At 49.2% G+C, this 24,144-nt stretch overlaps 13 protein-coding genes across 13 annotated transcripts; 4 read left to right on the top strand and 9 right to left on the bottom strand.

Moving 5' to 3' along the window:
• Positions 1-295: 295 nt before the first annotated feature.
• On the top strand, positions 296-3,524 carry YALI1_E24886g (uncharacterized protein; the record flags this gene model as incomplete). The annotated part of the gene is made up of 2 exons (XM_504209.4): positions 296-332; positions 388-3,524. 2 exons carry the CDS (start codon positions 296-298, stop codon positions 3,522-3,524), a joined length of 3,174 nt encoding a protein of 1,057 aa, XP_504209.3.
• Positions 3,525-3,913: 389 nt separating this feature from the next.
• Positions 3,914-4,273, bottom strand: YALI1_E24847g (uncharacterized protein; the record flags this gene model as incomplete). Its single annotated transcript, XM_068283080.1, has 2 exons — positions 3,914-4,084; positions 4,142-4,273. The coding sequence occupies 2 exons, from the start codon at positions 4,271-4,273 to the stop codon at positions 3,914-3,916; spliced, it is 303 nt and encodes a 100-aa protein (XP_068139181.1).
• Positions 4,274-6,635: 2,362 nt separating this feature from the next.
• Positions 6,636-7,472, top strand: YALI1_E24824g (uncharacterized protein; the record flags this gene model as incomplete). The annotated part of the gene is made up of 1 exon (XM_504208.3): positions 6,636-7,472. The coding sequence occupies one exon, from the start codon at positions 6,636-6,638 to the stop codon at positions 7,470-7,472; it is 837 nt and encodes a 278-aa protein (XP_504208.2).
• Positions 7,473-7,582: 110 nt separating this feature from the next.
• On the bottom strand, positions 7,583-7,832 carry YALI1_E24812g (uncharacterized protein; the record flags this gene model as incomplete). Its single annotated transcript, XM_068283079.1, has 2 exons — positions 7,583-7,732; positions 7,779-7,832. The coding sequence occupies 2 exons, from the start codon at positions 7,830-7,832 to the stop codon at positions 7,583-7,585; spliced, it is 204 nt and encodes a 67-aa protein (XP_068139180.1).
• A 787-nt stretch (positions 7,833-8,619) lies between these two features.
• On the bottom strand, positions 8,620-9,343 carry YALI1_E24797g (uncharacterized protein; the record flags this gene model as incomplete). The annotated part of the gene is made up of 2 exons (XM_504207.3): positions 8,620-9,120; positions 9,170-9,343. 2 exons carry the CDS (start codon positions 9,341-9,343, stop codon positions 8,620-8,622), a joined length of 675 nt encoding a protein of 224 aa, XP_504207.2.
• A 352-nt stretch (positions 9,344-9,695) lies between these two features.
• YALI1_E24793g (uncharacterized protein) lies at positions 9,696-10,478 on the top strand (the record flags this gene model as incomplete). Its single annotated transcript, XM_504206.3, has 1 exon — positions 9,696-10,478. The coding sequence occupies one exon, from the start codon at positions 9,696-9,698 to the stop codon at positions 10,476-10,478; it is 783 nt and encodes a 260-aa protein (XP_504206.3).
• A 400-nt stretch (positions 10,479-10,878) lies between these two features.
• On the bottom strand, positions 10,879-12,792 carry YALI1_E24762g (uncharacterized protein; the record flags this gene model as incomplete). Its single annotated transcript, XM_504205.2, has 1 exon — positions 10,879-12,792. One exon carries the CDS (start codon positions 12,790-12,792, stop codon positions 10,879-10,881), a length of 1,914 nt encoding a protein of 637 aa, XP_504205.2.
• Positions 12,793-14,060: 1,268 nt separating this feature from the next.
• YALI1_E24735g (uncharacterized protein) lies at positions 14,061-15,491 on the bottom strand (the record flags this gene model as incomplete). Its single annotated transcript, XM_504204.3, has 1 exon — positions 14,061-15,491. The coding sequence occupies one exon, from the start codon at positions 15,489-15,491 to the stop codon at positions 14,061-14,063; it is 1,431 nt and encodes a 476-aa protein (XP_504204.3).
• Positions 15,492-16,635: 1,144 nt separating this feature from the next.
• On the bottom strand, positions 16,636-17,106 carry YALI1_E24719g (uncharacterized protein; the record flags this gene model as incomplete). Its single annotated transcript, XM_504203.2, has 1 exon — positions 16,636-17,106. One exon carries the CDS (start codon positions 17,104-17,106, stop codon positions 16,636-16,638), a length of 471 nt encoding a protein of 156 aa, XP_504203.2.
• Positions 17,107-17,548: 442 nt separating this feature from the next.
• On the top strand, positions 17,549-17,944 carry YALI1_E24713g (uncharacterized protein; the record flags this gene model as incomplete). The annotated part of the gene is made up of 2 exons (XM_068283078.1): positions 17,549-17,671; positions 17,717-17,944. 2 exons carry the CDS (start codon positions 17,549-17,551, stop codon positions 17,942-17,944), a joined length of 351 nt encoding a protein of 116 aa, XP_068139179.1.
• Positions 17,945-18,544: 600 nt separating this feature from the next.
• YALI1_E24700g (uncharacterized protein) lies at positions 18,545-18,997 on the bottom strand (the record flags this gene model as incomplete). Its single annotated transcript, XM_068283077.1, has 1 exon — positions 18,545-18,997. One exon carries the CDS (start codon positions 18,995-18,997, stop codon positions 18,545-18,547), a length of 453 nt encoding a protein of 150 aa, XP_068139178.1.
• An 855-nt stretch (positions 18,998-19,852) lies between these two features.
• On the bottom strand, positions 19,853-20,108 carry YALI1_E24689g (uncharacterized protein; the record flags this gene model as incomplete). Its single annotated transcript, XM_068283076.1, has 2 exons — positions 19,853-19,942; positions 19,992-20,108. The coding sequence occupies 2 exons, from the start codon at positions 20,106-20,108 to the stop codon at positions 19,853-19,855; spliced, it is 207 nt and encodes a 68-aa protein (XP_068139177.1).
• A 726-nt stretch (positions 20,109-20,834) lies between these two features.
• Positions 20,835-21,392, bottom strand: YALI1_E24676g (uncharacterized protein; the record flags this gene model as incomplete). The annotated part of the gene is made up of 1 exon (XM_068283075.1): positions 20,835-21,392. The coding sequence occupies one exon, from the start codon at positions 21,390-21,392 to the stop codon at positions 20,835-20,837; it is 558 nt and encodes a 185-aa protein (XP_068139176.1).
• Positions 21,393-24,144: the final 2,752 nt, after the last annotated feature.

The following is a 24,144-nucleotide window of genomic DNA, read 5'->3' as shown; positions in this document are numbered from 1 at the left end:
GAGAAAGTAGCGACAGACTGAACTGATTGTAAGACTAATGCTTACGAATGGGTATTCAGCACCAACCGCTGCTTAGTCATATTCAGTTTTCCTATCAATACCGAGCCTCAATTCGTTCATGCTGTACTGTACTTACTGAAACTGAAGAAACCCACCTCCCAACGCACACTCCACACGCATAATTGCAACACAGCATACTCTTAACCTTGATTCATCTGATACAGTACTGTAGTAACTACACCAACAGACATAGCAGGCAATCACGTCAGCACCGTCCACGACAACACCAGCTACAATGTACATTGTAAAGCCCTCGTGGCTTTGTCATTCCGGTGAGTAGCAACTCTTCAGTTTCGTGACACACACATTTCCACACGACTAACCCAGATGACCAGAAAAAATTCGAGGTGTACTCCGTCACGGTATCCCCAGACAACCAGAGAGTCGCGACAGGAGGCCAGGACGGCAAGGTACGTATTTGGAGCGCACAAAGCATTCGCGACTCGGCCAAGGGCGACAATGAGAGCTCTGACACACCCTCGAATCTCTCCGGAGCCCCTGCGCCGGGCGCCAAACAGCTGTGTTCTATGGCTACTCACAATGGTGCAGTGACAGTCGTGCGTTTCTCGCCAGATGGACGGTATCTGGCGACTGGATCCGACGATCGGGTGGTGCTGGTGTGGGAACGTGACTCCACCAAGGTGCCCAGAAAGGAGTTTGGAAGCTCTGGGGAAGCCGATACAGAGTCGTGGATCGTGCGGAAACGTCTGGCTGCACACGACAACGATATCCAGGACCTGGCATGGGCCCCCGACTCGTCCATTCTCGTCACTGTCGGTCTGGACTCGGGTGTCATTGTGTGGAGCGGCACCACTTTCGAGAAAATCCAACGACTGGATGCCCACAATTCCCACGTCAAGGGCATTACGTTCGATCCTGCCAACAAATTCTTTGCTACTGCTTCTGACGACCGAACAGTGCAAATCTTCCGATACAACCGTGCCTCTGCCACCGACGTGACCTTCTCCACCGAAGCTACAATTACCAGTCCCTTTAAGCAATCGCCTCTGTCTACATACTTTCGACGGTGCTCGTGGTCACCCGATGGAAACCACATTGCCGCAGCCAACGCGACTAACGGCCCCGTTTCTGTAGTCGCCATCATCAACAGAGGTACCTGGGACTCTGACATTTCTCTGATTGGTCATGAGGCTCCTTGCGAAGTCGCTGCGTTCTGTCCTCGAATTTTTGCTCGAACCAAGGAAGCAGCCGAGAAAAAGGACAAGAAGTCCAGCAGCGAAAAGGACAAGGAATCTGACGTGATAGACGTGGATGCGGAACCCAAGGTGCCCGAAAGTGTGCCCATCACCGTCATTGCTTCTGCTGGCCAGGACAAAACCCTGACCATCTGGAATACCAGTAACCCGCGGCCCGTGGTTGTGTGCCACGACATGGCGCTCAAGACCATCACCGACCTGGCATGGTCCCAGGATGGTATGTCACTGTTTGCCACGTCGCTGGATGGCTCTATTTCATACGTCCAGTTTGAGGAGGGCGAGCTGGGCTACGTGGTGTCCATGGAGGAGAACGAGAGCCGACTCACGCGATACGGAGGCGGCAAGGAGGCTGCTCAGATCCCTGAATCAGTTGAGCAGCTGGTCCTTGAAGAAAAGGTTGAGGCCAAGGAGGTCAAGGATAGCGAAAAGCGAATGGAAGAGCTGATGGGAGCAGGGGCAGGCTCTAAGGCCATTGCTTCAGGAGCCACAGTGATTCCCTCGCCAGCAAGTACAGTTGCAGCAGCAGCGGCGGCTCCTGTCACTACCACAGCGCGTGCTACCACACCTCTTACTGCAGCTACCTCCAACCCTTCTACACCAGCCAAACCCGCCAAGCAAAAGGTGACCATCACCAAGGATGGTCGAAAACGAGTGGCCCCACAGCTTCTGACCACAACGTCTTCTTCGGTGCAGGGCACTCTTCCTGCCGCCACCACTTCCAGTGCTGCAGTTCCCGTTGCCTCGGCCACAGCAGAGACTATTCCCGTGAATGACTTCTCGAAGCCTTCCTACGCGCTTCCCAAGGGCGGGGTTTCGACTCTGGTGATTGGTAGCAAGCGACGATCAGACGACCTCGAGGATGGTAGCAACGGAATTCAGACTGCCCTCAAGAAGACACGCCCTGATGACGATGTTCCCGAGTACATTGCGCCCGTTGTTGTCTCGCCTGCTACAACCACTTCACAGGTTCGCCTTGGAGCTCCCAAGGTGCGAAACCTGCTCATGCGATCCATGACTGTTCGAGATGCGGAAAAACCCCGCATGGCCAACGAAAGCGTGTCTCTGGCGAACGGAGAGAACACCTCCAGCAGCAGTGCTCCCCATTCTTTCAACTTTGAGGTCAGAAACGGCTCTGGAAACGACCAGACGCCCACCAAGGTCAGCGTCACCCGAAACTCACAGGTGGTATTTGTGGACTTTGTGCCTTACTACGTGCATCTCATTGCTGGTAACGGCTGCTACTTCTGGGCCACTAGTGCTGAGGACGGCTCTATTGTGGTGTACTCGCCCAATGGACGACGGATGCTGCCCCCTCTAGTGACTGGAGCCCCTCTGTCTTTTCTGGAGTCTCAAAACGAGTATCTGCTCGCTATCTCATCAGTGGGTATGCTATATCTATGGAATGTGGTGGATAAAAAGGCAGTGTTCCCTCCCGTGTCACTGGCACCTATTCTCGACTCCGGCAGTCGATACGAAGACGGTGGAGTGCTCCGGGGGCCTCACGTGACCCAATGTGGTGTTACCGGCTCTGGACGAGTCATCATCACTCTGTCGACGGGTTGTGGATACACCTATGACGAGGGTCTCAGGTCTTGGTGTCGTCTGAGCGAGCCGTGGTGGGCCACTGGCTCCCAGTACTGGTCTGCTACCCAACTACTGGGTGACGAGTCTGCGAAGAGCCGATGGGTTCTTGCGGTGGAAGAGAGAACGGCCGAGGAGGCCCAGAGACGAGCTGGAGGCCGTGGTCGGTACCTCAAGCAGCTTACTCGAGCGACTCTCAACCGTGAGGGCTACGAGGGCATGGAGGGAGTCGTTAGCATTGCTCATTTGGAGAACCGAATCGCTGCTGCCGAAATGCTCGAGAGTAAGCATGAGCTACGAACCTTCATCATCATGTACGCGCGTCGTATTGCAGAGGAGGGTCTTCGGTCACGTGTGGATGAACTCTGTCGCGAGCTTCTTGGCCCTGGAAAGTCTCAGGACTCCACCTGGAGCCCCACGGTGTGTGGTCTAGACAAGCATGAGCTTCTCAAGGAGGTTGTGTTGAAGATTGGCAAATACCGGGAGTCTCAGCGAGTGGCTGTTGTTTACGGCCAGGCAATTGGGTTGCTCGAAGACGAGGTGCTGGGCGTTGCTTCTTCCTCCAAGAGTGCTGCTTCCAAGGGATCTAAGGACAAGGAAGACAACGAGGAGGAGGATGGGGATCACGACATGACCGACTTCAAGGATGCCATGAGCGAGCAATGATGGTTTGAGGTGGAATGCTGATTTTCATGTATTAGAAAAGATGTATTATAGTGCAGATTGATATACAAGTAGTGACTAATGTATTACGGCTTGTTTAGGACTCGTACATACCAGTACCGGTTCCGGTGCCGTAGTTATCGAGTGGTTTGTGGTTTTGGATTTCAAGGCAACCACATTACTTTTTCAGAGTATGGCGAGCTACTAAGTAACTCACGAACAAGTAGTTAGGGGGCGGATCAGTGCAGGGGTACTTAGTATAAATGGGGTTTATAGATGCTTTATAACAACGGGTCAGGGGAGGGAAAGACCGAACTGATACTCGCAACTCGTACGAGTATGTGCCACTATGTGCCGTACAGTATTCATCAATGTACGGCACATCCACGTGTTTACTCGGAGAAGATATAATAATCGTCAAAGGATGAGGTCAAAGTGTAATATGGTATAAGAAGCCGAGCTGCCGGTGGTGCTGAAAAAAATAAATAGATGTCGTATATTAGGTAGGGTGGCTGCCAAACGTGGTCCGGGTAATTAGTGCCAAGACATTGGTGTGGTTGGGACTACAGCCTGGGGCTCAGGAGCGGTGTGGAGGTCGATGCCCAGCCTTTAATATCTACAAGCCTGTCGGTGTTGGACCTCGAGGTGTGATTTATCCCGTGCCGGCGAGTTAATCCAAAGCCGTTTGAGACTTTGCGGATGTGAAATTCTAACCTAAGGGTGGTGCATGGTTGGGTCTTGTGTGTGGGCATTCACGCATTGAGGAATGCTGTTTAGGGGGGTGAGGGGAGATATAAATAGATGGACCAGGGGGGGTTTGTCTGTTATCAGTGAATGTGAAATCAACCCCCAAGGTGGTTGCTTGGTATAACCACGGCTTGTAAATGCACGGCTCTACTTGTACTTGTAGTAGAACGAAACGGTATTAGTTGCTTTGTTGCAGGCCGATCTTTTCATTGATACAGTATAGGTTTTTCCGCTCAATGAAGATCGTCGTGGTTTTGTGGGGCAGCAATTCGGCGTTCATTTAGGAAGTGTAAGTACGGGAGCACCGATTGTTAGCTGTAAGGAGGTTATTATCCATTTGTCATATCGAACAGTCAATAGGTTGATGAAGATCAATCGGGCTACTTGTACAAGTACATAGTGTACTCGCAGCTCACCCTACAAGCGATACCTTGTAATTACTCGTTCAGTACAATATGTACTCATACTCGCTCGTGCGTGGCGTGTAGACCTCTTCGTACATCATTAGGACAGTTAGGCGAGCTGTAGTTCACGAGACTAGGTTGTCCATTAGCAGTGTGTGGATGAAGCCCACTAACGCGAAACTAATTGCTCAGATACGTGCTCAGCCCTAGGGCTCCTTTGGCGAGCCCGATTTATCACATAACCCGTTTAGGACGGCGGTGTCGTATTCTGTGGATATGCAAAACATCAGCTGCTTGTCTCCGAGTGCATATCTCTTGTTTGTCTTGTTTGCGATTGCTGTCTGTCGCCTAAACTCAAGAGTGTCTCAACTATGTTTTGATCGAGGACCCTGAGCTCCGAAGCCAGGGATGACAGGCCACCCCACCACAGCTGCAAATATTCTGTTAGCGGCATGGTCTGATACCTGGATTGCGGAATAGGGGTCCTCCATTTAACATGGTAACTGCACTCATGCTCTCGTGATAACTGCACAGGGCCTAAACACCCCACCTCCGCAAGCATTTCCGCTTGAGGCGTACTCGTACGAGTCCGATACAGTGGCAACGAGTTTGTATCTGACTTTCGCTGGTCAGCTCCGCACCGTCGCCTCCTAACAAGACCAACCACTTCCCTCTTGGGTAGTGATAATGCGTTAGCTTTTTGTTAGTCGAACTTTCACTGCGGACATGGCAAAAACCTTCGATGGCAGGGGGGTCTTAACGCCGCAGTAGAGGCCGTCTCCCTAAGAAAAAATGGTAAAAAACGCCAAAAAATGGGGAGCAAAACAATTTGCATAATTCATACTCAACGTGATCCAAACGATGATATAGATGATGGATACAAGGAGCAACACCGTGTCTTTAGCAAAGCGGTACAGCCAGACCAGAACCAAAACTCACTGCATCCAAAAGGTTCTCTCGCTGGTTGTTTCGCTCAGCCTCCTACCGCCAACCCTACAGCCTCTGCTCTGTGTAGACACCCCGCGAGGCCCACTGCGGTCGGGGTGTGGTGCAGCTCAAAGTTTTAGTGAGCTCGAGAGGGAAAAAAAAAAGGAAGAGAAAAAAAAGTGTGCTGCGAGCAACTGCCGCGATCGACATGAGGGGAATGTGTCTAGGCAGACATGGCAGCTTGGCGATGTGCCGCAATGGTCGACACAGGCCTGCGATGGGCTTCAATATGCTTTTAACGGGAGCCAGCAGAATCTGACAGCGTTATTTCTCTAATTATATCTTATATACCGTCTTTTCTTTGTATGGGAGATGGTTGTGTATGGACAAGCGCCTACAGCACAAGCGCACATAATTAGTTAATTACACCACAGACTAGCTCAAGACACGCGAAAGAGAGATTCCACGACAAGGTCTCCGGGGCTCTACGCGGTCTTCTTTCGGCTACCTCCCCGTTGCTTCCTTCGCCGCTTGGGCGCAAGGGATTGGACGTTAAAACACTCTTACAGAAATGGAAGGAAGAACAAGAAAGTCCCAAAGTTAGGAGGCGTATGGATGAATGCAGAAAAACGAAAAGTTGGAGATACAACTATCGTAGATGGTCCGGGAAATGGATCCAGACTAAGAGGGGAGCTAAGGGAGACAAAGAGCGTATTGTATAGCCCACATCCTCACGTGACAGTGTTTATCTCCCCGACTGTCATACACTGTTGTGACATATCCCCCAGCTACAAGTAGCTTATATTCTGACTGGTATCCACAATGAGGTCTCTTGTCTAGTCCAACAACCAAAGCCTATCCGTATTAATCCTTGCTAGAACCTATTAAACGCACTCTGGAAACTTTACTGGCGTCTAAATGAAGTCTAATTATCGACCTCCGTTCTCTTTAAATAAAAACCCACAGGGCTCCCTGTCGGGCCACTGAACCGAGTACTAGTCCGATATACGAGAGCACAGTCGTCCCCTCGCCTGCCATGACGATTCTGCCCGCAAACCGAATGCCCAGGATCTTCGACTCCGCCCTGGGCCGCTCCTTCTCTTCCACAACATGTCCCCAGTTCTTCGACCAGATGCTCACCAACAAGACATTCACCGAATGCTTTCCCATGTCCTTTTACCTGCAATCGTCGTCGTCCTACGTGGCCACCATTCGATCCGCTACTAACAACACAAAACCGCTGGAGGATATTCTCGACACCTCGTGCAATGGCATCTCCTCCTTCTCAGACTGCACCGCCATCATGAATGATCTGGCACAGCGAATGATGCAGAACGCGACCTGTGGTCTCGACCATCAGCGAAACAACTCCAACGTGGTCCAGGCATACTCCAACCTCGTTGCATACCCGGTCGTATACCAAACCACCTGTCTGAAGACAGACGTCAGCAACTCGCCTGCTGGAGTGCCTACCTCACCTCAGAACAATGGGACCGAGTACTGCTACATCAACGCTCTGTACAACGAGGAGCTCGCCTCTGAAAGCTTTCTGTACCTGCTGGCTCTCGGTACTTCGTTCCCTACAGGACCTGGATATGGATCACCAAGTTGCTCCGACTGCACGCGACAAGTGATGCAAATCTACCATACCTTCACGGGCGACCCGAAACAACCCATTCGACAGACATACGAGGGAGCCGCGCGAGTCATTGATCAAAACTGTTCGGCCGGCTTTGCCCCCCCAGACCTGCTTGAGACGGAAGAGAAAAACAACAGTAAAGCTAACGCTGGCGTTAGAACTGCACATCCTACTAGCATCGTCAACATGCTCATTCTGTCTCTGTTTCTCAGTGCCGTTTTCACTATTCTTTGATCGGGCACTACAGAGATGGATGGTACCAGATACCATATTACTGACACAACCGGACACCTCTTGCATTTACCATTTACTACCTGCCATTTTAACACGCAACACTCTGCATATCAGCAGTCGGAGGAACCGAAAAACACAACAAAAATTCTGCATTCCACGAATCGCTTCACTAACGGGGTTCCTTTACTGAAAGAATCGGACCAGCATCCTTCTTCAAGGTGTACATATTTTTTTATTTGGGTATACATCCACGGACATGACTAATGAAAAAAAAAACAAAAAAAAAACAAGATAGATCTAAAACACGCTATCAACTGTCGCTTGACGCTTTTTGCTTTTGTCGGGACACGTCAGTGCCATCGCTGTAGTACAGTAATATTGAATTGATCTTCGTGTTCAAGCATCTCCGATCGTAGAGGGACACGCCTTTCATTTTCCTGTTTGGGGGAGTCTTGCCGATCGTGTTCCGACGGCATCGGAGTTTGAGTTGCATCCGCTGGCTGCCATCAGCGGCGGACAACTGCGTGCGATTACAAGCCACTCCGTATTTTTATTCAAATCATCATGTCTCTCTCAAGGAAGGGGGGTTTGAAGGGGCGACGGGAAGGCTATAAACAAAGCAGCCGCCCTGTCGTCGCAGAACACCGAGCCCTGCCTATCTGTTCACTAGAAGCTTTTACACTGCCTAGAACAGGTACAGCGGCATAATATCTCAAGACCTGCGGTACTTGTGTACACCAGAAGCACAAAGCCCACACCAATCTCGACTGTATTATTTTAATGCGAGATGCGAGATGCGAGATACGAGCTCACAATGTACTGGTACAAAGAGTCTTGTGACAAGAGATGTCTGGGTGAGTTATAGAACACAATGACGACCTCGGTTCAGATCACGTGCAGAAACTACAGTATAGCTCTAGTATGTCTTGACTTCTACGTCTACGGGTACTACAAAAGTATTGCACTTTTTTAACGCGAGTATCCACTGCTATTCCAACTTCGATAGGAGTAACTGCTTCTACAGGTACTGTACTTGCACAGTAGCTTACTGGAGCTCGTGAATAAGAGGCAACACCCATCGATCTGGTATAATCCACTCACCCTCATATCTATCAATAACAATGAACTATAGCAGTATACCTTTTAATTAGGCCGTCTTGGGCTTGACCTTGTTGCTGCGAAGCATGCCAATGACTCCGACAACCAGAGCCACAAAAATGGTGACAATCAGATCCATGGCAGCGTCACAGATCATCAGCCATGCACTAACGCTGACAGACCCAAGAGGAGCAGAAGAGAAGGATAGGATGTACTCAATTGGGTAGGGAAAGGCGTTTTTAGGGAGCCAGAAGATAGCTGCCTTTCTGTGCTTGATTCGCAGGAACATCTTCATTCCGGTAGTTGACAGGAAGATGGCCGACGAGATGATTGTGAAGAACCGGGCCTTAGAGGCCGTCAGCGAGTTGTTGATGTCTTCAATCTCCACCTTGAGCTTTCCGTACTCTCGATCCAACTTTGCCCATTTTGCAAACTGGTCCTGTGAGCTGGTATTTGATCTCTGGGTATGCACCTCAATTGCTCTCAACTGAGCTTCTTTTCTTCTTCGTAGCTGCTTGGATGGTACGATTCTCGTAATGATTTCCCACAACTGAGTTAGCGACAAGTTTTTGGGGCACTCCCACTCCTTAAGCACTCACAAATTCCTGAATGGCCGGCTTGCCCAGCTTGCTGATGACCTTGGCGTAGAGCACCACAAACGCCACTAGCAAGAGCAGTCCAGCGGCAGGGGCTCGATCGATCGGCACAAATTCGCCAGCAGTGGTCCCCACGGGGGCCACAAATTCGGCATCCACAATGATCGCCTCGTCCATGTCGTTTGTTGTGTGTATGTGAATCGAGAATGCAGTCGTGAGGGCTCACTAATGTTGTGTGCTTACTACGCCCATTAGAGTTCACTATTTTTCTCTGTGACTTGGAGGTTGGGAGGTTCTTTGTATCTGAGAGTTGGAGCAGCGGTTCGAAAATTTAAACAGGACCACCAAGCTCGACGAAAGCGCGCGTTTACCCGTTCACCATCATCTGTGGTGGCATTACCTGACTTGTTGACATCTGGAACCGACAGACATAGAAACTGCACACGACAGGGACACTGCGACGCTCTTTACCATCTGCCACGACCGCCGTCCCCTCACTCTACAGCCACCCCAACACGGAGGGTTTTATATGGAGGACAAACTACTCGAATACAACATGACAGACCCTTCTTCCGAGAGCGAGGAGGTCGAGACCTGGATCTCGCATTACTGTTCGTCGACCGGCCACGATTACTTTGTGGAGGTGTTTGAGGATTTCATCGAAGATGACTTCAACCTGACCGGCCTCATGTTCCTAGTGCCCTACTACAAGGAGGCGTTGGAGATGATTCTGGATCTCGAGCCCGAAGACCCGCTCAAGGTGCCATCCATCCCAATGTTTGAACACTCGGCCGAACTGCTCTATGGCCTCATACACGCTCGATTCCTACTCACCAAGACGGGACTGCAGATTATGGCCAAAAAATATGACGAGGCCCAGTTTGGCACTTGCCCACGATACTACTGCGACGGAACACGCCTGTTGCCCACAGGCCGACACGACCTGCCCGGATACGAGTCTGTGCGGCTCTACTGCCCGTGCTGCTGTGACGTCTACGTGCCGCCCAACTCTCGATACCTCAACGTCGACGGAGCCTTTTTCGGCACCTCCTTCGTGGGACTCTTCCTCAAGATGTTCCCCGAGGTCGAGCGCAACTGCATTCCCCTGCGTAAAAACATATACGAGCTCAAGCTCTTTGGCTTCCGCATCAACGAGATGAGCTACAGCGGCCCGAGGATGAAGTGGCTGCGACAGTACCCAGAGGACCCCAGTGTTCTGGATGAAGAGGACAAACTACCCCCACCACGAACCGACGAAAAGGATGATGATGGAGATGTAAAGCTGGAGACGGACCAGGAGAACCGGGCATGAGCATAAAGGTGGAACATGTATTTAATGACTATGAGACGACAGCCGAGAGTAAGGGTTCTAGTAGTCGGTTCAAGCACATCAGTTGACTACTTTTAGAGGCCGCCAAGTCTCTCTTAACTTTACCGTTTGATTACAACGACTTGCTATAACAGCTACAATCCATGGCAGTAAGGAGATGAGTCACATTCGACAATCTCCCCTCCCCTTAGCTCGTCGCATGTAATACAATTGGTTATAAATAATTACTGAAAAGGAAATATATATATTGTTATTGATAAAAAAAATACGTCAATTACCGTTTATGGTAGAATCAACAAGTACTTGTGGAGTAGTTCTCCTCCATGTCCCTCATGCAAATATATCCAAGCCTCTCTTGCTCTCCCTCCATAGCCCCTGGAAACTAAATCCAAATCTCCTTGGTAATGTTCTGTCGCTTCTGACACTCGTATACGGCAGGAACAGTACCGGAGGAAAAGTAGCAGTACATGTTCTTGATGTATTCGGGGGAGCTTCCGTCAGGAACAAAAGGGCTCTCTCGGTACTCGTATCGCAGGTAGTCCTCTCGACCAGTCTTGTTGTTGACAATGTACTGGATGGCATTGTGCCAGAAGGTGGCGTTCAAGGGAGCAGACTTGGGCCACTTGTGGTCGGGATCATAGACGTCTCGTGCGGAGTACTCAAAGATCCAGTCCAACTTGTCGTCGGGCTTTCGAGGAGGGTAGGTGATATGAGGGAAAGTGGTGGAGTTGGAGAGCTCGGGCTTGTCGATATCGTACTCAAAAGTCTTGTTGAGCTGGGCGTAGTAGTTGATAGAGTTGACAATCTCAAAGGTCTTGGTGTCGACCTCGTAGTATCTCCATGATGGGTTGTAGTTGTGAAGAGGAGTGACGGACTGAGAGATCCAGCCCACAGTCAGAGCATTCTCCAGACTGTTGTCGGTTCCGTTTCCTGCGTAGTAGACATTGAACTGGTCTTCATGGGTGTGTCCAAAGAAGAGGGCAACAATGGTCTCGGGGGCAAAACGGTCCACAACCTGTCGAATGACCTCAGTCTGATGAGGCATGGCGTTTCCGGTTCCTCCCCCAGTAGGGACATGAGCCATGATCCACACTCGAATACCCCTCTTCTCAGCGTCAACAAGCTCGTCAACAAGCCACTTCATGAGTCCGGAGGTATCAGGGTCGGTCATGTTCCAGTAATTGTAGTAGTTGGGTTGGTACCACAAGTTGGAGTCAAGAGAAATGACTCGAAGGCCTCTCTTGGTGTTAACAGCATAAGATCCATAAGTATGGATAGCTTCGGCCTGGGTCTCTTCATCTATCCAACCGTAGTCCTTCCACAGATCAGCCGACAATTGGGCGTTCCAGATGAACTCTCCAAGGAAACCAGATCGGTTCTGCGCCTGCTGGGCGTAAGGAAAAGAGTCGTGGTTGCCAAAAGTAGAGTAGATGGGAATGTCCCCAAGGTACTTTTTCATGTTGTAGTAGACATCTTCCTCGGACTCAATGATCTTGGCCAAAGAGAACCAGCTGTCAATGTCGTGAGATACCATATCTCCGGTGAAGATGCCAAACTCGAAAGACAGGTTTTGTCCAATCTTGGCCACATTGGCAAGAGAGTCTTCCAGGAGAATCTGGGGGATGTCACAGTCGTAAGATCCATACTTCTGAGCAGGAAGAACAATATCGGTGTAGTTGGCCTTGTAAGCAGGGCCGTTGTGAAGAGCGTCCACGCAGCACATGTGGTAGCCTCCAGTACAGTTTGCTTCTCCTCCAACCTGGTATCGGAGATCGACATGGAAGTCCGACAGATGGACTACATTGAAGGTCTCGCCGTCAGACTTGGGGAGAGATAGGTTCTTAGGCTTCTCAGGCCACCATCCGGTCAGGTTGTACTTGGGAGTGGGAGGCAAGGGACACGACTTTCGGACTTGGTAGTAGCACAGGTACTCTCCATCAATACCGGTGGGATCGATGAGAGTCAGAACATTGGCGATATGGGCACCCTTTGAGGCGACTCCAAAGTTGAAGCCCTGGTATTCGACGGTACAGAACTCCTCCCAGTGGTACTTTTCACACAGCTTGATGAGAATCTCGGGAATCACTTTGTCGTTCTGCAGAGCAATGGTCTTTCCGAGCTGGAGAGCAGAAAGACACTTGCCGCACTTGTCCAGATGGGTTGAGTTGTAGAGCTCTGCAATGGCGTTGACTCCGTACTCGACGAGCTCATCATGACCCTTGTAGTGGGTGTCTGGGACCTTGATGAGCGAGCCAGCTAGAGCCAAACCAGCAGAAAGCAGCAGCTGAAGTTTCATAATGGGGTTTCTGGAAACTCTTGGCAGATCTTGGCGCCCCAGGTCTCTCCCAGGCACAAGTATTTATATATACAGCCGGCACGTCTTTATTCTACTAGCTAGGTTTGATGAGAGCCGTCTGCTGAAGCTGACACCTGGTGGGCACTACTCTCTTTAGCCATATTAAGCGACCAAGAGCGATTAGGTATTAAATTGGTATGTCTTCTATGGTTCGTAAAGAGAAATTTACCTTCAAATTGGCATGTCATCCTTAATCTTCTTGCAGTTGTCTTAGACCACCTATTGATACTGAGGGGCTCTTGTAAGGGTCCAGTTGAGTAGGGGGACTTGTGAACCACTTCCTGGAACATAAGCAAAGATCTATGTAGAATATCGTCGTCTGAAATCGGCCAAGAACACGAAACAACGCCTTTCACGTCCCCTGCTCCCGAGACTCTATCTCCGCATTCCACACTTCATTCCGTGTCTGAATATGCAAATCATGCTCATCCCCGAAACTCCGAAACGTTGTGTGGGAGACAGACAGCCCGCAAGAGCCAATGATCTGACATCGTGCCTTTCTATACGGGTTTTACGACGCCGGCTCATGCTAAAGAGATGCCAGCCAGCCAACCTCATCTTGCGCATTTGTCTTCGGGGAGCTTACCCTTATTGCGTGTGTGACATGATGAGCGGCCATTGATAGATGTGTGTATAGCTATTGGTCAGCTGAACTCCCCAGTGGCACCGCTTCTCAATATCGGTTAGTATGACAAGGTGGGCAGGTTGATAACTACGTACAGTATCTCGTCTGTCTCAGTCCGAGCCACGGATAAGCCCTTCGATAGAGTGCATGGGGAGTTCAATGTTCGCATGCAACAGATGCCGAAAACAGCCTCCTATAGGACCCGAGACGAGTAAAAATAAACGGCGATTTAGCATTTTTTAGAATGGAGGTGCGCCTTGAATGATCAGGGAAGCATCTTCGCTGCTTTTACATCTCCCATACCTTCCCTTGGCATCAGCTTAGTGAGTCGTTATCTCGTCTTGGCGCTCGTTATCAGTGCATGTTACGTTTTTCAAGTGGCTGGTTCTGGACACGGGGTGTACGGCGCTGGTAGAGTTTGGTGTCCCCCACGTGCTCACTGGAAGATGGGTTTTGACGATGTTTCAGATGTGCAATGAATTTCGCTTGTAGTGGGTCACCACGTGATCTACAAGAATTACTGGGCCGTGTTGTATATTATTATTAATTATTATTATTACTGCAATACTGTTTCATGAGATACCTACCAAAGCAGATCCACTTGAGGGGGAACATAGCCGTGGAAGGTGGGCATTGACGAGTTTGCCTGCCATGTTTTGGAGCTGGGTGGTTGCTGAGAGCCAGGAATGCCGTTTTGGTCGATAGCAGACACCAAAGAAGAAGCCCCGTTACTATAGGTGGCCGCCTGGGCCAGCCCAAGCTGAAAGTTTTCGAGATCGTAAACCACGTAAGCCGATCGCAGAAAGGAGTCTCCTAGAATGATGTTGCTGGTGCCTGTTTCGTCGTCGGCGTTTGGGGCCACGAGAAAGCGGCACATAGGGATGCCATCTGGAGAGATGACGGCCGATCCATCTTGTTTCTTGATGGGGTCTAGCAGGGAGGAAATGGGCACGCGGATCTTTGATCCTTGGAATGAGTACTCAAGATACTCGCCCACGCTTCCTGAAGAACAGCTGGCGACTCTGTAACCCGTTTTGGTGTCTTGTTTGACCTGGAACCGGTCTGCCAGAGTAGCGTAGGCAGACGGGGGGAGAAAAGTCAGTGTGGCTCCAGAGTCCAATAGGGCAGCAGAAGTAACCTCGAGCACGTTAAGAGGCACTCCTCCGACCAGATCAACTGAGTCAAGAGTGATGAAGAACGAGACGGGATCGGGGTGGTTTTCGGGATGGAAATTGATGAGAGGGTGAAGAGTGATGGGGCTCTGGATCTTGGAAGCGTCTACGCCTCCGAATATGATGGTGCCCGAAGTGGCCTCTAACGAGTCTAGGTAGAGGGAATAGGAGGGGGTGTTGATGTATCCCTCTTCAGCCAGTCGATAAGGTAAGTTAGAATAGGTGAACCTGGGCGCTTCAGGATGACCAGGAATGGCATCATTGGAAGCTTGGAGCCCCTTGAGGCCGATTCCGAACACATTGGTTGTGGAAGTGGTCCCTGAGGCGACCCCAAAGGTGTAGTCTGTGAGAGTCAGACCGTTGAAGTTGAGAGTATCTTTACCCCACAGACCGTATGCAGAAGTGGAATCTCCGTAAGAGATGAAGAAGTACTCGTTGATGAGGGAAAAGGTGGAGGAGATCATTCGGTTGAAAACGTTGTTGGTTTGCCCACACGATCCACCTCTACTGGTGAAGAGAGGACTCAGACACTCATTGTTGTTGGGAGAAGGGACCCACAGGTCTGAAGATCCAGTATCGAGCGACAATGCAAACGGTTGTGGAGGAGAGCCAATGCTGACACTCACCTGGTAGTAGTAACCCATGTTTTCCAAAGGAGTGTCATGATGTGGTGATGGTGAGCCAGCAGCATCAGTTTGGGGTTCACTCCACTTGTTGGATATACCCTTGACCACGTCAAAGGACATCTCCAGAGCCTTGGGGGCCGACCTCTTCATCAGAGTTGGCATCCCCAGGGCCATGTCAAGCATACCTACCAGAGGTAGTAGATGGAGGACCTTCATTGTAGATGTGTGTGGAGCCAGTCCTTAGTGTTTTCCCTGACGGAAAAGCCATGTTTATGTAGACCTTGATAGTGGTGTGAACTCCACATTATTATTATTATTATTATTATTATCACGCTCCTCGTATCTGGTGTTCGTAATGTAGGGCTGGCCACAGGCATGTCATAATATTCCTATATGCGTCGTGAATTCATGGGTCTAGTGGCATAATTATTTTCGAGATGGGAGGTCTGCACAAGGAGGTGTGAAAACCCATCTTTGTGCGGGTCCAACCGCCTGTTTCACTTGTGCGTCAAGGTGCAGGTGGGCTGGTATACTCCTCCTTGTTAGGCTGGCGATAAGTGTGGGTTTAGCTTTAGATGGAGATCCCTGTCCGAATTGAGCACGTTTTTGGGACAACTACGAGTCTGGGCGTGCAAGGGTGCGGAGCCGAGTTGATATGGGTGTTTACCCGCTCCATGTGACGTTTATCGTGCACACCCACATCCGCCGTCGTAGTGGGGTGCAGGAGGAGTGCCCAACACATGTAAAGAACGAAGTTTAGTGGTGTAGACAGACATTCTATACCTAAGGGACTGTTTCCCCCATAGTGGCACGAACCAGGTCTTTAGTGAAATTCTCATCAATCTGACTATATCTGTGCCTGTTTCATAAGTTTCCACCTCGTTTCATAGTTCCCGACAGGGTTCACTGGTGGACACATCCAAGGTTGGCTGGTTTGGGTTTTCCGAGAACAGCTTTTGGCCGTTGGCTGCCACAGAATAATATCACGTTTTGTGGCCCTTGCTAGGGTCCTTTCGACTAATTCATGTCATTCCGATCTAATAAGTGCTGGAATATTACTTTTGTGCAGACAGAGCTGTCTTTAGGCCTATCACATCACTGCAGGTAAGCTACGTCCAACCTACGAGATCCAGTGTGACCAACTTGTAGCGGACGAAGTTATCGGTGTTCAGATTCAGGGGTAGGAGTGGAAGGCATGTGAAACCTGTTTGGAGGCTCGAGGGTTTTGTGTTTGGCATGGAGCCGTCGGGAATGGTATCAAACTACTCGTCGTTTGTAGCCGAATCATAATGTCTCTGACTCAGCAACTACACCACTCGTCTGTCTATCAAAAATAATACATCTATGCAACACTCATCTACTAAACAGTAGCAGCAACCCCTCCAATGAAACCAAGTAGGGTGAAGATGTTTCGAATGTAGTGGTGGACGATCCACATCTTCAACAGCGCCTTAACGTTCGGGCCCTTGACCTTGTCAGCACTGGCAGCAAACAGCTTTGTCAGAGTGGGCCACATGGCGAATCGTGTGTAGGGCAGCAACGCGAAGACCAGAGCTGCTGAGTAAGCCAGCTGTCGGCTGTTGGTGGGGTTAATGTCCTTCTCCAGGTAAGCAGCAGTAGCAAATGATGCCGAGCTCATGAGTGTCAGGGCAGGAAAGGCCACCTGTCCCACATGATAGATGAGCTCGAACAAATTGTATGCGTCGCTAGTAGACATTCGATCCAGCATGGGCTTCACGTACAGGGTGGTGAAGAACTGTCCTCCAGCCAGCAATCCAGACAAAACGATGCCGGAGTGCTTCAGCAATTGGGGGGTGTTAGAGGCAGTCATTGTAGAGGGTGGAGTTGCGCAGTTGAATGAGTTAATGGAGCTCGGGAAGAAACATTTCAAATGGGTACCGTTTGAAATTTATATTTCCCCAGCTTTCCCAAATCAAGCTTTCATCCTGTGGCAAAAGTCGGAGACTGTACATGAGAGACGTAACGGCTGCATCATGATTGCGGAGTGAGATGATACTTGCGGTGTTGTAGTGGTGACTAGGCGTCAGACGAATCTTCAGCGGTTTGGGTAGCTCTGTCACTCGATCCAGTGTTTTTCGGCCCTCTGTTTTCTTTTCAGCCGAGTTTCTGTCCCCAATTCGTGGTCCACCTCTGATCCATCGGCTTTAACTTATCGGCTTTAAGAGGCTTGAGTTTATTGTTCACTGCGTAGCAATGTTTGCCTACTGCGGTGGTGTGCGGTGCCACAGGTACGCGAGAATGGTGCAGCAGACATGCGATGGGGGATATTGCACAGGGAATTTTTTGAGCGCTCGAAAACGGGGGTTGGAGTTGTGAGTGAGCTCTTCTTGAGAGTATCTGAGTCAACAAGTTTCGTCGTCGCGTCGTTTCGCGTTGTAAACCATATGTAATAATGTCCCGTTAGTACAACGTCCCGTTAGTTGACTTTGCTGGCTTTCCTTAATCGTGTTTTCGCCCCTCCTCACCGGAACTTGAAAGGTGGCCGCTGGTTTCAGAAATTTGGGACCAATGACGGCAAACACGGAGAATGTTTCAGTTGGTTTTGGAACCCCCCAAATCCTTTTAAGATCCTCATAATGCTCACTGTGTACATGGGTGTGAAGCTTGCCAGGGAAAGAGAGAGCCCATGGAAGGGGTATGTTGCTTAGTCACAACTAGCAAAGTTGTAAATCTGTCAGTGGTGTCGAGGGAAGAGAATGGTGTACTTTCTCACGCACAACAGCTGGTACATTTTTGATATGGTGGTATCTTATGGGAACATCAAGGATAAGTGCCTGTATGATGCTCTCTCTAAGATGACATCTAGCTACTTGTACTACTCGTCCCAGTACATGCCCATATATAATATTTCGGTACAAGTTGAAAAGCAAAGCCATGGAAGCCGTATATCAATGAAAGATCACCGTTTTATCATAACTGACCAGCGATCGTTTTAATAGCACCTTCGCTTCCGAGAAAAAGTAATGTCGAACAGATCACTTGCTACACACCTGCCTAAAAGGGACTGAGAGAAAGTGACAGGGCATTAGACTAGAAAATAGACCGACAGGGTACATTAGCTTGGGTTGAAAATCACTCCACCTTTGATATAAGGAGGTATGATGGTCTGTCGACGGGTTGTTCTGGGTCACGTGGCCATCAACGGCCCGAGCGCAAGCTGCAATAGTTGCGTCATGTTCGAGGCAACATGTCTCAAACTTTTTCGCTGTCATCTGTAATGTAGAGATCGTCCTGTATCATCGAAAAAACTACTCCCGTTCCTCCCGCAATCGCCACCTTCGAAAAAGGATAGTGCCATGGCAATTATGGGGTGATAAACGTCCGATTTTTGGACCATTTAGAGCCCAATTGTCGTATCTACCGCCATACTCTGCACCCGGGAGACTTCTTAGACCATGTTGTTCCCGGCTAACGAAACACAAATCGAGTCTAGAGCCGTACATCCTGCTAGCTAACTTTTTACTTAGCTTTCTTAAGTAAACTGTATTGAGTACTGTACCGATATCAGGTTTGAACATCAGACCACATCTCATACAGCGCATACCACAACGATACTGATGTGTGCTTGACGTTTGTGAAGCCATGTTCCTTGAGTGTAAAGGGGCGCTTCGATGCCCAGCAACGAAGCTCATGCCACTACGCATGATATCTCCGTCTATTGTAAGGGTCCTTGCTCTATCTCTCACTCTATCAGCTTCCATAAACTTTACTTAGCCTTTTACTTATGCGTCCCTCATGGATAATGCCAATCTCGCGTGACTTTTGTGTTAGAATTTTAGGGTCCAGAGTCACCCAAAAAGACAAAAATAATAGGCCACGGGAATTCGCAAAAAAAAAGCAAAAAGATTCAGACTCAACAAAAGCACTTCTTACGTAAACCTGCCATTTAACCGGAAAAGATGAATCTCCGGGGCCCCACGGGATGACTCAAATCTCAGCGTTACTTTTTGCAGGAGGTCTCAATTTACTTCACGACAGAGACCCTTCATTTCAGGCACCCCTTGGGGGTAAGCTGTATAGCTTTGGCTACGAGGCAGGCGGCTGTTTAATGAACATGAAACAAGGAAGAGATTAGATGAGTGAGGGGTAGACACTCCTGTTACGACATACGGGATATGAAAAGCAGATCTGCTACGCCATACAAGTATGTCTTTGTCTGCTCGTAGACTCACTCGTACATACGTCCTGGTACACAGGCTGCGTAGATCTGCTAATATGAGGCCCAGAAGCTCCTTCACCAAGGCCTAAAACAGAAAAATGATGTGAAATGATCAATATGGGCCGTTATCCGGTCTGATTTATCTGGCTTCGCGAAAAAAGAAACACCCGAGAAGCAATCATTCGTGAAGTGGACGAGTTGAGAGCAAGAATCAAAGAACCGGCTCAGAGTCACGCCACTGGGATTTCCCAGGGGTGGCAAGTTCAAATCCGTAAATAATGGACGTCAACTCGTGCTATACGCCCATTCTTTTCTTGTTCAGTTGTCTGAAATGGATGTTTTACAGCTCTAGTACTTGAGCAAGGCTTACGGTAAACCGGAAAAACTGACGCCCGGGCTAACATGAACCAATAGCGAAGGACAGCAGCAGAGGTAGACAAAAGCAATTAACTGACGCCATGTTTTCTGCAATCTCCCTTTCAGGAGCCTTGTTTAGCGAGGTGCTGTATTGAAGCGCCGTGTGAGAACCAATCAACATGGTGATGGCCAGGGGGGGAGCGTGCATCGAGTGTCAGGGAAGAACATAACCATCTGTCTTTGCCAGACCTACTTGTAGTAAACATGTGGCTGTTAACTTTTTTCGCCCAGCACATGGCTGATATTCTCACATTGTTTGACTCACCGTGTGGTATCCCGGGACTAATGGTCACTATTAGCTAATTAAAATATACTGTTTTTGTCTCCAGCCTCCTGACACTTCCTTCCCAAACCCAGTACAGTAGCCACAATGTACTTGGTCTAGTGTCTCTCTTTAGTCTGGCCCGAGAAACGACGCCCGCTTAGCGAGGGAATCGTACGTTGTTTGTTTGGTATGAGGACGTGCTGCTTCATCTCCATGTCACATTTGCCGAGATCTTCGTGCGGAGAAGGAGGCGTGAGACGCACCGCTAGGCGATATGAGGCTTGGTCCATCAGGCCATTTCCTTTTTCACAACTGAGACATCCCAGGCACCCGGTAGATGGTAGACTTGTAGTTTGGTGAACATTTTCGTGGTGGAGTTTGCTACGCGATGTCCAACTTGCTTACTTTTCTCGACTTGGCGAGGTTCCGGTACATACCCGGACTTGTTTGTTTTTGGAAAAGCCACAGGTGGGTAGCATCTATGATAATTGGCTCCCACAGGAGGGTCGCGTAGGCACATGGCAGTCGGGCCACGATTATCTGGGGCATGAACAGACATAAGGTTTGGACAGCTCCAAGCACAACGGGATCAAGGTTTTAGCGATGCGTGTGACGTGCATATTCGATGCTCTCCAGCGAGAAGTGGACTGATGTTTCACAGACATGTAGCACCACACACACATAAGACCATTTATGTTCAGGCTTCCAGAGGGTATATGTACAAGCGATATCCGGGAAAGCTGGAGAAGCAGAAAAACACTACTCTCTCTACAATACGTTCCGCAACGCCCCTCCTCTCCCCTCGGGCTTGCCTGTACAATACCACTGCAAAACCTCTCCTCTCACACCAAAAATGGACTCGGCAGAATTCTACCCAGAGTACAACGCTCTGAACAACCATGACTCTTTTCCAGACTGGGAAGAAGATTTGCCAGTAACGGAATTCAACCAGAAGAATCTGTCTGAATACACACGGTTCCAGAACCGCAAGTTCGAGGCCGAGACGGCGGAGTGGGAGCGTCATCTGCGCGCCTTCCACAATACCCCTACCTCGTCTCCCACCTATCTCTATTTCTGCATGATGATTTCCTTTACCATGCTGGTCGGTCTTCGGTCGTACCTGGGCATTGCTCTGGGGCTGCTGGAGGTGGCCATTGTCTACATTGCCGCTCGTTACCAGTTGTGAGCAGGGTTTCACAAGAAAAGGAAGGGCTACAACACACAAAGCTACGAACAGCTTGTTATTTATTTGCATCACAGTACTAACTATTTAATGAAAAGGATTGGTTGATTTCGAAATTATGGCATTGTAGACAAGGGTGCTTTGGTTTCGTGCGTACCATGGGTATTGCGCTTTGGACATGATTTATCGTCGGTTGCAAGTTCGAGTACTGGGCCCGAGGGGCTCCACTTTTCGAATATTGTTATCCCTGTCTCAACTCTGAGTAATACAGTGTCTGCTGATCCCATAGCCGATGGGCAAATTTCAAGAATCAGATGATTATTTTGGCTTTTTGCCCGTTTGAGTTCACTTTAGGCCAAACTATCTGTCACAAGGCACACTAGAGCAATCTCACATGCGGACGCGCTGTCACAAGGGGGGCTCTTGTCCATGTGCAGGTGGTGTATGTGGGCATGTGTGAGAGCTGCTTGGTTGTTATTATAAATTTTTGATGAGCGTTGGTGGGGCTGGCTCATCTCTGGTATGATACCGTTCTTGAGTTGTGCCCATGATACACGCAGTGCCCCCCTCCCCCCCAAAGAAATTTAACTCAAGGTACCTCTACTGTACATAGTCTTTTGTGGTTCAACGGCGGTATGAGGCTCCTCCTTGGAGGTGGGGGCCGGCTTTGCCAGGCAAACTTGTTCATTTTTGTAGTTCGTCAGGGATTCTACAAAAAGTCCCTTGGTTGCTTTTTCGTTTTCCAACGGCCACGTCTGCAATGTATAGGTATAGGGGCGGCAAGACTGGAAACGAAAAAGAAAAAAAATACAAGCCATGCTGGATAATACGAGGTGCGTTACCTAAGCAGAGCCACCGCGATGATAGGGGGATTGTTGAGTGCCCCGTAATATCCAGTGGAAGCCCTTTTTGAACATTCCTCTACGGTACTTGCAACCGTCTTGAGTTTCCATGTCGCTCCGTTTTTTGTTTTGTAGATGTTAATCCCACCCGTATCAAGGGCTGGCAATACCATGGCTGTCAAAACAGTACACGATACACAAAGAACAGCAGCTAAAGAATACGGGGAAGTGAATATTGGAGTTTCTTTCGGCTACAAACTTCGTTATTTTGACCATACTAGACATTCAATTTCACCATATCCCTTCAACAGATGGAGGCAGTGTCGAGACGAAGCGCCCATAAGAGGCGGCGGCCACAAAACACGTTTCAAGTCTTCGCATCTTATTGAATGGTTTGAAAGTGATTAGAGATGGTGTATTTAATATTGGATCTCAAGTGTTGGAGCCCCGCTCGGTAAAATTGAATCCTCGGAGCACTCGCCCGATAGCAGTATCTTACGATGCATGCTTGTGGGGCGAACTACGAGTAGCTTAGTATGTACAGGTGCAGAAGCACAGTCGTACGAGTACTGTAGGGCCTTGTAGCATCGATTGAAGACTTTGCAGCTTGTTTCTGAAAATAAATGTCCACTTTCAATTTGTTTTTATACAATCTCAGCTACAAGTCCGGTATCGGTTTTCAGGACAAAGGATAAGCTGCGCTCTTGGCGCGTGGGGGTTGAGCAGAGAAGCCAGTCGAGACGGGATATGCCAGATGCGCTGGATACGTTGAATACGCTGAATACGCTGGCACAAACTCGCATGTTTTAGGTGTATGTAGACGTCAAAGATGGGCTATTGTAGCGGCTTCTACCTGTTACAACTCTGTACCGTATGTATAGTTTGAGACTGAGAGCCCTTTTGACCGTTTGACCTCATTCGGTGACTCGATAATAAATAAACAGTAGATAATAAGCATACATTATGAGAATACCACTCTGCAATGGTACAGGTATTTGTACTCGTATTGTTTTGGTTGCTTCGACAGCAGTATACCTCCGGTAGGTGTGTTGGAGCAAGTATGAGTGAGAACTATGCTAGAAGTTGCCGCAAACTTGCTCAGTCTAGGTCCTGTTGACTGTGGGAGTACTAAACACTTGTACAATACAACTGTCTAACCCTCTCTGCTTGTACTTGAAGCACCCGTCGTCTATCTTAGTCCGTATTAATGTTGTCAGCCTGCCTTACTGGGCCAGCTAGTGCCTTCCTTGAGATGTTAGTTTGGTCTATCATAGTGAAAGCGCAGTATGTACCAGAGAAAAGTGGCCTGACAATGATTGATCTCCCATTGGCAATAGGTTCCAAGTTTTCTTACGGAATGTCATATGTCTTTGCTCATGCCTCGTGACCAGGGTTTTTCCAGTATGTAAATACTGTATATATCGCACGTGCGTTATGGCGCCCTTGACTGATATCATTCTGCGGAATATGAGCTCTCACAGAAATGTCCAAATGACCGGAATCCCGTGAAACCTCACTAATATAATATGTAATATGTTTCTCCACGGAAGGCAACCCTCGCCCCGGAGGTGCCATAGTTATACGACACTCTAATAGCACCCTATAACACTGATTGGGTGCTATAATTTCAAAGCGTCTATAATACGGGCAAGTCTCATCATTCACTGGGGAACATTGGTCTAGCCCAGTATCACCCCCACACAAACTGGAACTGCAAGTAGACTGTAGGGACTCCGGTAGTCGTCACTATGGGTGTTCATGGGAGAGCTCGAATTCTACCGTGTATATCGATAAACGTTGTTAGGATCCTCGGACTGGTGATGTACTTACTGTACTGTGTGCACTACAAGTAGTATCACCAACCTACACATGAGATGAGAGAGGGGCAAAAGTGCATTACCTTCATCACTCCAACAGCACCGAACCTCAGTATGACTTCTTGCGTACGCCGCAGTCGTTCAACTGAGCCATTGGTCTTGTCT

The sequence above is a fragment of the Yarrowia lipolytica genome, chromosome 1E (assembly GCF_001761485.1).
Source record: "Yarrowia lipolytica chromosome 1E, complete sequence".
Lineage (NCBI taxonomy): Eukaryota > Fungi > Ascomycota > Dipodascomycetes > Dipodascales > Yarrowia > Yarrowia lipolytica.
Note: the sequence above shows the minus strand (reverse complement) of the source record. Positions and strands in the feature narration are given on the sequence as shown.